This window comes from Grammomys surdaster, unplaced genomic scaffold (assembly GCF_004785775.1).
Source record: "Grammomys surdaster isolate TR1022 unplaced genomic scaffold, NIH_TR_1.0 751, whole genome shotgun sequence".
NCBI classification, from domain to species: domain Eukaryota; kingdom Metazoa; phylum Chordata; class Mammalia; order Rodentia; family Muridae; genus Grammomys; species Grammomys surdaster.
In genome coordinates, this window is record NW_021605170.1 from 2,341,261 (window position 1) to 2,353,403 (window position 12,143).

General features: G+C 42.3%; 1 protein-coding gene and 2 pseudogenes across 8 annotated transcripts in view; 1 reads left to right on the forward strand and 2 right to left on the reverse strand.

Moving 5' to 3' along the window:
* Znf644 (zinc finger protein 644) overlaps positions 1 to 1,726 on the forward strand; it is a 76,657-nt gene extending 74,931 nt beyond the window's left edge. For all 8 annotated transcript variants that reach the window (XM_028782351.1, XM_028782353.1, XM_028782347.1 and 5 more), the window contains one exon: positions 35 to 1,726. In XM_028782351.1, coding sequence (XP_028638184.1) covers positions 35 to 227 — 193 coding nt within the window. In that variant the 3' untranslated portion in view covers positions 228 to 1,726. The remainder of the gene's footprint in view (positions 1 to 34) is intronic.
* A 3,991-nt stretch (positions 1,727 to 5,717) lies between these two features.
* Positions 5,718 to 6,059, reverse strand: LOC114633800 (annotated as a pseudogene).
* Positions 6,060 to 8,731: 2,672 nt separating this feature from the next.
* Positions 8,732 to 9,368, reverse strand: LOC114633772 (annotated as a pseudogene).
* Positions 9,369 to 12,143: the final 2,775 nt, after the last annotated feature.

The window sequence follows — 12,143 nt, forward strand, 5'->3', positions numbered from 1 at the left end:
TTTATTAAGAGGACTGTTGTTACTTCTCTTACAGGTTTTGCGGCCTCGTCTTTCGGGGACCATTGTCTGTTCAGGAAGACTGGATTAAGCACTTACAGCGTCACATTGTAAACGCTAATCTTCCACGGACTGGAGCTGGCATGGTGGAAGTCACATCACTACTTAAAAAGCCTGCCTCTATCACAGAAACGTCGTTTTCTTTACTAATGGCAGAAGCAGCATCATAGAACCAGGAATCCTTTTCAATAGCAAATTTAATTGGATGTAAAGTTAAAATTTCTGTCTTTTTATTTTAAAGCCACATGAAAGTATCCATTATAAATACTAAAGTAGGAACAGTGGGGACCTAGAGTGGCATCAGAGCAAACAATACTTCGGACAGACAGTAAGTGGTCATATATTTTATATAGGTTGGAAATGTGGTTTTAAGGTTTACTAGGTTTTGGTGGCTGAGTTTACTCAACTAAAGGTCATACGTCTGAGAGCCATTTGTAAAGTGTTGCACATAAATCCTTACAGACAGACTTGCTGAAAGATATGTTCTCTGCAGTGTTACCAGAATCAAGGCTCTGGTTTTTCCCCACACTTACATAGAAAAATAAGATATTATATTTTGTTGGTATGTATCTAGTGTTTTGTATAATACCAGGAACTGCTAACTAAATTTACTCAACTTAGGGCATTAAATATCATGTACTTCATAGTTTGAGACTGGTCCCCCAAATAGGGCAGAGTACTATTCTATCTAGATGTGTAAGTGTTTTTTTAAAATCATAATGGAACGGTTTTTTATATATATATATATATAAAATATATATACTAAAAAGTTGGAGGGAGATTTGTTTAAACAAGTATTTCTAAAAGAAATATTGTACATAGTCCTGGAAATTATTTGTGGTAAGGAAATATTCTTTACTCCAGTTGCATTTCTCAGACAATGAAGTGGTGCGTCCATGCTACCTCCTGCTTTGTCAACAAAGATGCTTACCCTTTCCATTTGTATCATAATAGATTTTTAAAAATCTAATGTTCTTTATTGCAAGACATACTTTTGTTAACAGATTTGTTTCTTTGTAACATTTTACGTACAGTTTGACATGCTTAGAGGACAGGGTGGTCTCTTTATTTAACATTGTAGAAATGTAATTAATAAACAAGGCTCACTACACAATGTAGAATAGGCTTTCTCATTTATATTATCTTCCAAATTTGATCATTTAGCAAAACTATTAATACACAAAATATTTCTACATATGATGAGAATGTTTACAATTTCCATTTTAGAACTTGTTTTGGATGTGATTAAATGTATGAAAATTGTGTAACACTATGCTCATGCTAAGAACCGACATAACAGAATTACTGAAATAAACGTGCTGTGGGGAATGGACAGTGCGGTGCAGGTGTCTTGGTCATGATAAACTGTGATGATTCTTTTAAACACTTTCCAAAAACAACTTAGTTCCTTTCATCCAAAATGAGCGTCATTTACAAACAGTAGTTTGTATGCAAGCACCATTCCACATCAGTTCATGGAGTTGCTGATAGAGTGGAACCAAGGATATGCATTGATACTCTTCATCATTTGTAAATAAAGTTAAAAACAGTTCAACGAAGGAGTGTTTTGGTAGAGTGTATACATACCTCACTGCCAGTGAAATTACTTTCCTATGGTATATCTCCTTGTCAGAAATCACTAAATAAAAAGACTTCAAGAATTACAGTGCCTCTAATGTGAAACATTTATTTTTATTTCTATTTAATTTATTTATTTTTTATATTTTATTTTTATTTTAGTCCATGAGGTTGTTTTATTTAGTTAGATTGTTTATATTTACCAAGTTGTTTTTGTTTTCTAGAAACACTTCATGAGTCAATATTTTATATGAAGAAATATCTCCCCTGTTACGGGAACGTCTTACTGAAGTTCAGTTATGTTATTAAACATCTTATTTAGGCACTAGTTAATGTGTAAAATCATCAGACACTGGGCTTCCTTTATCTAAGCCAAGGGTCCCCTGAACCCTAAGGAATGAGATAATGGAAGGACTCTTGAAAAGGCCAGAAGGAAACTGCGATGTCTCAAATGACGAAGGTAACTAAACATCACATTTCATTGCTCTTGACTGGGACTATGCCAAGTCCATGGTGACATTGATCCCCTTTTACTGAAGATGTCTCATTGAGTTTCAATATGTGTGTTTCAATATGTGTATGTACTTTTTGTTTGTTTATTTGTTTGGAGAGGGTCTCACTGATTTCCCTGGGCTGGCTTTGAACTGAAAATCCTCCATCTCAACCTCTGGCCTTCCTGAGACTGACTTCACCATGTGGCACAGTCCCTGGTTCAATATAATTTTTGAAACTGAACCATATGCTTAAAAAACAAATAGAATTCAGAAGTTTAGAGAGAAAAAAAATGACAGGATTCCTATTTAGAAGACTTGGAATTTTTAGAGCCTCTTGGATTTAATTACAATCCTTTTTTCTAATCACGACAGCTATCAACATGTAGGAATACAGGTAGAACTAGTATAGCCACATAGTTCAGAATTAAACCCAGTATCTTACTACACAGTGTAGAATCATGTCCTTTGCAAGTCAGGATGCTTGGACTCTTACCCTCCCCTCTCCTTCCTTTCTCTATCCCTCCCTTCCTTCCATTATTTACTTTTTAGGAACCGTCTCTTATTTTTGTCAGGAGGGCACAGCACATATGTGCAGAGTCAGAAGATGCTTGCTAGAGTTATTCCTTGCACCATGCAGGTTCAGTGGTTGCTTGCCTTATACAAGCACTCTGCTGAGCCAAACACACTCATCCATTTCTTGATCTTGTTTTTACTGCTCTAGCTAAGATTTTGAACATTGTATTGGATGAGAGTGATTAGAATAGGCAGGCACATTTGCCTCACTCTTGGTTCAAAAAGGAAACTCTCTCAGTTTTTCAATATTTATAATGTTGGGAATGGGTTGTGTAAACATCCTTCGTTACGTTCCTCTGTGCCTGGCTTGTTTCAGGAGTTTTGAACTTTGTCAAAGGCCATTTCTCTAGTTGTGTACTATCTGCCTTTAAGTCTTTACGTTGTATTTAACATTAACTTTCCTGTGTTGCACCAGTCACCATGTAAGCCTGTGATGGAATCAGATTGGTCAGGGTATGTGTTTGTTCTTAGTGCTATGTTCTTGACTACCAAATGGTTTGCATGGATTTTATTGAATTTTTATGCTGTGATGCCTCTTTTGGTTGTCAGCTTGACACACTGTAAAAAGGGAACTTGAGTTGAGGAGTCGTCTCCATCAGATTGGTCTGTGGGCTTGTCTGTGGGCATCTTCCTAATTAATATTAGGGAACCCAGCCTACTCTGGGTAGTACTATCTCTAACCAGGTGAGCCTGTGCTGTACAAGAAAGCCAGGGGAAGCAAGCCAGGAAGCCCAGTGTCCCTCTGTTTCTGTTGCCGCCTAATTGATCTCCTGCCATGATTTCCCTCAGTGGTAAGGGTTTGACTTGGGAGTTAGAAGATGCAATAACCTTTTTCTTCTCCAAGTTGCTTTTGGTCATGGTCTTCATCATATCACAGCACAGAAAGGAAACTGACATGTTCACGACTTCATCAAGGACACTGCTGTCTATTCCTCTTTTGTTGTGTCCTTATCTGGCCTTAGACTCCTAACATGAGTTTAAGAGCAGTTCCTCTTCCATTTCGTAGGCTAGACAGAGAGGAAGCAAGTACAGCAGCGGTAGCTTTTTCCTTAGGGGTTGTGTAAATCCTGGCAGCAAGTCATTGGGTTTTGGGCTGTTCTTTATGGACAGGCGAGAGACAGCAGCTTCAGGCTCGTTCTGAGTTATGTGTTTGAGTTTGTGTCATCTTATGCTGCCATGTCTTAAGTATGTCTAGGAGTGGATGCATTTTTCCAGTTTATTTTCAAATTCTTTTATAGTCTTTCTCTGGATTTCGTTGGAGTTTGTTGTAATAGCCTGTTTTCTGTATCTTAATATTTGGGGTCTTTTTTTTTCTCTTAGTTTAGTTTAGGGACTTGTCAGTCTTGTTTGTCTTTTTAATAAATGAGCGTTTTATTTGATACTGTGTATTCTCTTTGCAGGCTGTTAATCTCTGACCTGATCTTTATCATTTCTGGCCACCTGCTTCTTTGAGCTTGGCTTGTTTGTTTTCCAGGACCTTGGCTGACTTGCATCATTAGGTTATTTTCAAGATATTTTTTCTTAACATAACCATTTAATTATATATTTTTTTCGATAATTGAGATACCTGTGCCCTAAAAGTTTTAGCGGATTGCTTTCATTTTCATTTGATTCTAAGAATTTTTAAACAGCTTCCTTGATTATTTCACTGACCCACTGATCAATCAAGAGTACATGTTGAAGGGCTGAAGATATGGTTAGTAAGAGCCTGCAGAAGGCCTGGATTCAGTTCCCAGAGTCCACACCATGTGGCTCACACCCACCGTAACTCATGTGCAGAAGAGATCTGGCCTCTAGAGAGGTATCTCATGTGCATATGCCCACACACAGACATGCATGCAGACATACACAGTCTTTTTTTAAAAAGGAATATATTGAGTTTCCCTAGCATTTTGTGGTTTTTACTTGCTATTGATTTCTGCTTTATACCACTATGATCTGCTAAGGAAAGAGGAATAATTTTTGCATTTGTTAAGAGTTGCTGTTTTGTGACTTAGAATGTGGTTCTAAGGCTGCTAAGAAAACTCTGCACTCTGAATCTGTTGAAAGTCTATTCTGTAGACCGTTAGACCATTTGACCAGTGTGTACTTAACCCTTGCGTTTCTGTTGTTTTGTTTAGATGACTTGTCTAAGGATGCGCACAGGACATTAAACTCACCCTGTCTTAGTTACATTTGTATTGCTGAGAACACATGTTTAAGGCAACTTTTAAAGAAAGCATTTAATCAGGGTCTTGCTTATAGTTTTAGAGGGTTAGCTTTGATCATAATGGTAGGAAGTAGGCAGGTATGGTGTTGGAACATTTTTACATCCCGATCAATCAGGAGGCAGGGGTTAGGAGAAGAGGCACATAAACCTCAAAGGTCACTCCTAGTAGCACACCTCCGACAAGGCCACCACACCTTAGTCCTTCCCAAACAGTTCCACTCCCTGGTGACTAAGCATTCAAACCTGTGGGGCCATTCTCATTCAAAGCACTGTACCCACTGATGGGTTTCAGGACTCTTCAAGCCCATTAACATTTGTGTTACGAAAGTATAATCTCAGCATTCTGTCTGAGTGTGTGTGTGTGTCTGTCTGTCTTTATTCAGATATGCTGACCTTTTCTCCTGATTTAAAAACAAAACAAAACTGGTCTTTACTAGATAAGAATAGGTACAGCAACATTTTAGTTTCCTTCATTGACTTTTATCCTTTGATTCCTAGGGTCAGAATCCACAGTTGTGTTTTCTTGGAAACAACAGATAGTTGAATTTAAACTTTTTTAAGATGTATTTTGCTAATTGTTGTGGGGGGTGGTGTGTACCATGGCATATGTGGTAAAGGGAGAGCTTATATCCGTCAGGTCTCTCCTTCCACCATGCAGATTCCAAGGTCTCACTCTGCTTATCCAGTCTGGCAGCCAGGGGCCTTATCCCAGAGTCACTGCATTTGGCCACTGGTTTTCACTTTTTTTTTTTTTTTTTTTAATACAAGAGCACAAATCTATTTTTATGTATTTACTCTGCATTAGTTTAAATCCGGGGTGGGTACAGCATCACATGGATTCTGTGTCCAGTGGCCTTTGCAGGAAGGTTGCTTCGGAATTTGGCACTCACCATGCCACTGTTTCCATGGGCCCGAGTTACCTTCCCCCAGATCACTCTGGTTTTGTTTGGTTTGCCTCCAGGAGTCACTGTATTGTTTTTTGCTTTGTACACACAAGCACATCTCTTGCCTAAGTAGAACTCAGTTTCATCTCGGGCATAAACACCTTCAATTTTAAGAAGAGCCGTGTGCTCTCTTTGGTTTCGGAGACCTCGCTTGTAGCCAGCAAAAGTGGCCTTGCACCACAGCCTTCCAGACATACTTGCTTTTGGAAGTCCTGTTCCCAGCAGGCTCCACAGGCTCCAAGATGGCGGAAAGAGCTGGTTTTCACTTTTTAATCCTCAGCTCCTCTGCATCTTTTTGTGAATTTTGTTTGTTTGTTTGTTTGTTTTGTAACATTTTAAACTATTTGCTGAGAAAGGCTTGCTAATTTTTTTGTGAATTTACTGGTTGGTTTTTTCCTGGGTGGTTTTATTACTGTTTTTTTCTTCCCCACCTGTTTAGTATGAGGAGTATGCTAGTTTGCTATACTGGGAATGTTTGGTTTCTTCATAGCTCTGTGGTGGTTTGAATATATGTGCCTCCCCCCCCCCTTAGATTGATGTGTTTTAAATGGTTGGCCCATAGGGAGGGGCACTATTGGGAGGTGTGACCTCGTTGGAGTAGGTGTGACCTTGTTGAAGAGAGTATATCGCCACGGGGGTGGACTTTGAGGTCTGTGCTCAAGCTCCGGCTAGTGTGGAATCCAGACTCCTGGCTGCCTTCGGAACAAGATGTAGAATTCTCAGCTCCTCCTTCAGCACCATGCCTGCCTGCATGCTGCCATGCTTCCCAATGGACTGATCCTCCGAAACTGTAAGCCAGACCCAATTAAATGTCCTTTTTAAGAGTTGCTGTGGTCATGATGTCTTTTTACAGCCATAGAAACCCACAGTGAGACAAATCAGTTCCAGAGACTTGGGAATTGCTATGATAGTCCTGACAGTGGATACTTTAAGTGAGGCTTAATGAGCCATCCTAGTAGATACTCGAAGACACTGGTCCTGAGGGTAATTGGAACCGTGGAGGTTTGGCTCAAGAGGTTTCTGAGGAGAATTTCAATGTTGCCTAGAGATTTTTCTTGTGAAGAACATGGTGAAGATGGTGGCTGCTTTTTGCCCTTGCCTGAAGAGTCTGCCTGAGGCTAGGTGAAGAGATTTAGATTAATTGCATTAGCAAAAGAAATCTCAAAATGGCCTAGAGCAGACTGTCTTGTGGTTCATTCTTAAGAAGAGCAAGCACTTTGATCAAGTGTAGCAAGCTGAAGAAGGACAAATATAAAAATGTATGTTTAAAGATAAAGGGACACTCGAAGGAGAATGGAGTTAAATCCTGTGTTCAAGGAGATAAACAGATTGAAAATATTCAATGGAATTAAGTGAGTGGTGACCATGGGGCAAGATCCCACTCAGCTAAGTTTGCATCTTGTAAAATGGATGTTCCCCAAGAAACATTACCACCATTCTAAATTTACAATGCATTTGCAGTTGTATGAGGGATAGTTATATCATCTTAGGCACTATTTTGACCTGGTTCTTTTCATTTGGGGTGGACTGTCATGGCTATTCTCTTTGGTCAACTTGACTACATCTAGAATGAACTACAATCCAGAAGTGGAGGACACAGCTGTGATCCAGATCTTGAGGTGGGATGACACATGCTTTTGATCCAGATTGAAACATGCCTTTAATCCAGATCTTGAGGCATAGTGGCCATGCTTAAAGAAAACATTAGGTCTAGGCATGGTGGTATACACTTTTAATCCCACTACTAAGGAGACAAGACAGGCATGCAGATCTCTAAGTTCAAGGCCAGCCTGCTCTACAGAGCAAGTTCCATGACAGCGTAGCTTAAGCAGTGAGGGAAACCATGGAAAACAATGCCAGTGAAGATGTCATTGAATGAGAGGGCCATCTTCCAGCCCCAGCAAGTAGCAGAACTCAGCAGCTCTGGCTGCGTGGTTCTGGCTTTAGAATCAAAGATGGAGTTTCTCACTGCAACTTAGGAAAGCCACCGAGGACAGGCATGTGGCAGGGGTGTCTCTGTACAGAGGCCCTGAGAGTCCATTGTGTGAGACTCCTCAAGGCTGTTGTGTGAAGCTGTAAAGGTGAAGCCTGAAGATGTTGGAGATGCCAGAGCCCTGGGATACCTGTCAAGAGGAGCTGCTAACTGGGAGTGGAGCCAGCCCCATGGGACTGGGTTGCAGTCACTAGACCTGAAAGGAACTGGAGATCTGCAGGGTGCGCTGACCTCAGACATGGAAATGCAGTTTAGAGTTTGTTCTGCTGGGTTTCAGTCTTGCTCTGCCTCAGTGTTTCCTCACTCTGCTTCCCTTCCTATGTTTTGGAATGGTGATGTATACCCCATGCCATTGTACACCCCACGCCATTGCACACCCCATGCCATTGTATGTTGGAGGTATTGTGACCTGCTTTTTGATTTTATAGGGGATTACAGTTAGATTGCATAAATCTCAGAAGAGACTTTGAACTTCTGACTTTGAAACAGAGACTGTGATGGACTATGAGGACTTCTGAAGTTGGACTAAATGCATTGTACATGTTATGGTTACCAGCTTATGGGGGCTATGTGGTGGTTTGTATAGGTGTGGCCCCCATAGATTCATGTGTTTGAATGCTTGGCCCATGGAGAGTGGCACAATTAGGAGGTGTGGCCTTGTTGGGGTAGTGTTGCCTTGTTGGAGAAAGTTTGTCAGTGGGGGTGAGGGTGCACTTTGAGGTCTGCTACACTCAAGTTCCACCAGTATGGAATCTAGTCTCCTCTTGGCTGCCTTTGGATTAGCATGTAGAACTCTTAGCTCCTTCTCTAGCACCATGTTTGCCTGCATGCTGCCATACTTCTCACCATGATATTCATAAGTGTAGTCTGCCTGTTAATTATATCACTGATTTCCGACCCATGTTCCTGTGCCCTGGCTTCCATTGTAAAGGACAGGTTCTGTTCAGGGAAGCACAGTACTTGGTGACATACACTTGCTCAAGCCTATACATGCTCATTCATTTCTGGGAAGCAACTTTGTTGATACCCATCTGTAGAGAAAGAGTTGACTTGTCCATTGGCTATAATGTTAGCTTCTAGAAGCAGATGTTTCTTTTGGTACCTGGTGTTAAAATTCCAGCCTGTAAATTTGTTGGTTCCTATCTGTAAACCAAGTACACTACGGCCAGCCTTTAATTTGCCTTCATCAAAACATCACATTTGTTTTTTCTGTATACTTAATTCCAGTGTCAGTGATTGTATGGAATCCTTTGTTTTCACCAGATCTGCTAGACCCACAGCATGGTCTGAGCCTGGGTTGTGTTGCCATTCTTAAAAAGATCATTTGCTTCAAATATCTCATGGGGCTTCATACTGTAAGCCTGGATAGCTTTAATAAGGTTGCCAGTCGTCTCCAACTGAGGCCAGTTTAGTGAGGAGTTGCTGAATCTCGTCACAGAGCCTGGCTGTAGCTTGTGTAGGAGTTTGCAGGGCTTTATGCTGTCCCTCAGGCCCAGCGGCAAGTTGGTGCCAATGGCCATGCCTTTTGAAGTGTCATGGCGGTTAGGATGACAGGAAGGGGTTATGCCCATACTCTGGGGTCAGGAGGTGGGTTGGGGTCAGTCGTCTTGGTGTCCCTGCTCCGTGCCCCAGCAGAGGCATGGGGGCGGGGGATGGAGATGCACGGGGAGGGGGGCTGGAGGGGGGCTGGGGAGAGATGCAGGAGCTGGCTCCTCTGCACAGCAAAGTGCAGCCAAGGAGAAGTCAAACTGGTGGAAGGACGGAGGCTCAGGACTGCTGTGGGCTGGGACTGGCTGCCTGTGTTAATGCACTGTTCCTATGGAACTTTCTGTGATTGCAGCTGTCTTCCATTGTATATGGTACTCCAATAAGTGTCACCTGCTTGGTGTTTTCCAACTGTCTTAATTCATACTTGTCTAGCAGTAACTTACTTTCTCTGTCAATTGTAAAAGACAGACTTGCTGGATATGGCAATCTTCCTTGGTAGTCATTTCCTTCATGGCTTGAAATACTCCAAGTTTTGGTGGCTTTAAGGATCACTAGTAAGAGATCCGATGTTACCTGATGTGTTTGCCTTTTAGATTGACATTTTGATGTAGTATGTTATGGACAGACTGTGCTCTGGCCATGTCTGTTTGGCAATCTGAATGCCTGTTGCATCTAGATAGCCATTTCTCTGTCCCACTTTTTCTAATAAAATATTCTTTGACAGTTTCATATATGTAAAGTGTGTCTTGACCATAACCACCCAGCTCCCTGCCTGGCTGCCCTTTTGTACTTTCAAGTTCCAGACGTGGTTTCTGCTGGAGGCAGTCATCTCTGGGGTCAGGTCGGCTGAAGCCCTTGAGAGTGTTGAGGGTACAGCACTGAGCAGAAGATGCATGACTCCAGAGTTGGTCCATTCACTGAGCTAAAGGTTGCAGTTTTTCAGCTCCGGGTGGTCTCAGGGTCTTTCCCTAAGCACTGCCTGAGCCAAGCCTGAGTTGAGGCACGGTCTGGATTCATTTGACTATCTTGCTTTCCTGTTCTCCACATCTGCCTCCCATGGCTGTCCTTGACACTGGGGCTGTGTCAGATTGAATCCAGACGTCCAGTCTCATAATGGTCTCCCTTAGGCTACCAGGGGAACTCAGTTTTAAACACTAGGCCCTTTCTCAAAAAGGCCCTGCCTGCCCTCTGAGTCATACACAGGAAGAGTGACTTGGAGGTTTGTGAGGGCTGTGACCCCAGTCGTGTTCACTGGGGATTTGGCTTGCCCCATGAAGAAGCCTTTAGCTTCTCCCCTACCCTCCTCATGGATCTACAAAGCTTCATATTCATGTTCTACTTGGACTCCCATGAGTCTGCACATTGCAGGTATCCCATCCATCCCGTGGAAATCTGTGCCCTTCCCCCTCTCTTTAGATTTTTTTTTTCCTGTTCTGACTCGTATTACACAGGCACACCCCTTACGGGGAAGCCCTAGTATTCTCTTTTGAATAGTAGTAGGCACTCCATTATTTGCTGGCTTCCACCACCAAGCTGATCACATTAGCATTCCATCACAGTGGTTGCTATTGAGCCACTTGCTTTCCCTAATAGTCTCATTGTTTTTGTATACACAACTCCACAGTGTTCCATTATACCAAGCCTAGTTACCTGGTGGCCTTTTCTACTGTCTCGGGTTTGGGCTTATAAAATGCTTTGGATAAACGTGTGTATGTGATTTTTGAGAATTTTATACATACTCATGATGTGTGCTGAGCAGATCCACCCCACTCCCTTCCCCCCAACTCCTCCCAGATCCCTCTAACATGTTTCTCCCAAATTCATGTCTTTATTTTTTTCCTTTTCTTTCTTTTTTATAACCCACTGAGTTTAGTTGGTGCTACTCATCTGTGTGTAAGTGCCGGTTTGTCCATGACAGCACGAGCAGGTAAATAAGCTAGGAACAGCCCGGGTTACTTTTTAGGGAAAATTTCTACTACTCTTAATTGGTACATCAAAGAACTGGGGGTTCCCTCACAGTGGAGGCTTCACACGGGGATTCCAGTTGTTCAGAAAGCTCACATCCTACAGTGTCGGAGGATGGTTTGTGGGACTCTGTTCTTGACATTTGCTTTCTTAACAGCTTTTATTTTTGCTGTCTTGCTCAGTTTTGAGAGATGGATGAAACAGTATGTGACTTTGCATGTTAAGGTCTTGCTGTATCTCAGCGGCTCTTGAGAGTTAGCCTGTAAGACTCTTTACATGGCTTTTCCAGGTAGAACCTGGTGGTTGGAATATGCTTGGCTCAGGGAGTGGCACTCTTAGGAGGTGTGGCCTTGTTGGAGTAGGTGTGTCACTATGGGCGTGGGCTCTAAGACTCTTGTCCTAGCTGCCTGCAAGCCAGTCTTCTGTTTGCCTTCAGAACAAGATGAAGAACTCTCAGTTCCTCCTGCCCCATGCCCCCCTGGATGTTCCCACCTTGATGATAATGGACTGAACTTCTGAACCTGTAAGCCAGCCCCAATTAAATGTTGTCCTTATAAGAGTTGTCTTGGTCATGGCATCTGTTCACAGCAGTAAAACCCTAGCTACGACAGTGCTTGAACCCAAACTCTGATCCTTTGCAAGAGCAGTATGCGCTCTTAACCACTGAGCCATCTCTCCAGCCCCTTAACTAATTCTTGCTTGTTGTGGATTGGTGTGGGATTGTGTTTGTTTGAGGCTGGGTCTCTGTGTAGAGCAGGCTTGTCTGCCTGTCTTTGCCTCCTGAGTGCTGGGTGTCCAGCACATCACCCAGCTTAACCCTTGAGTGTGGAATTACAGACTGG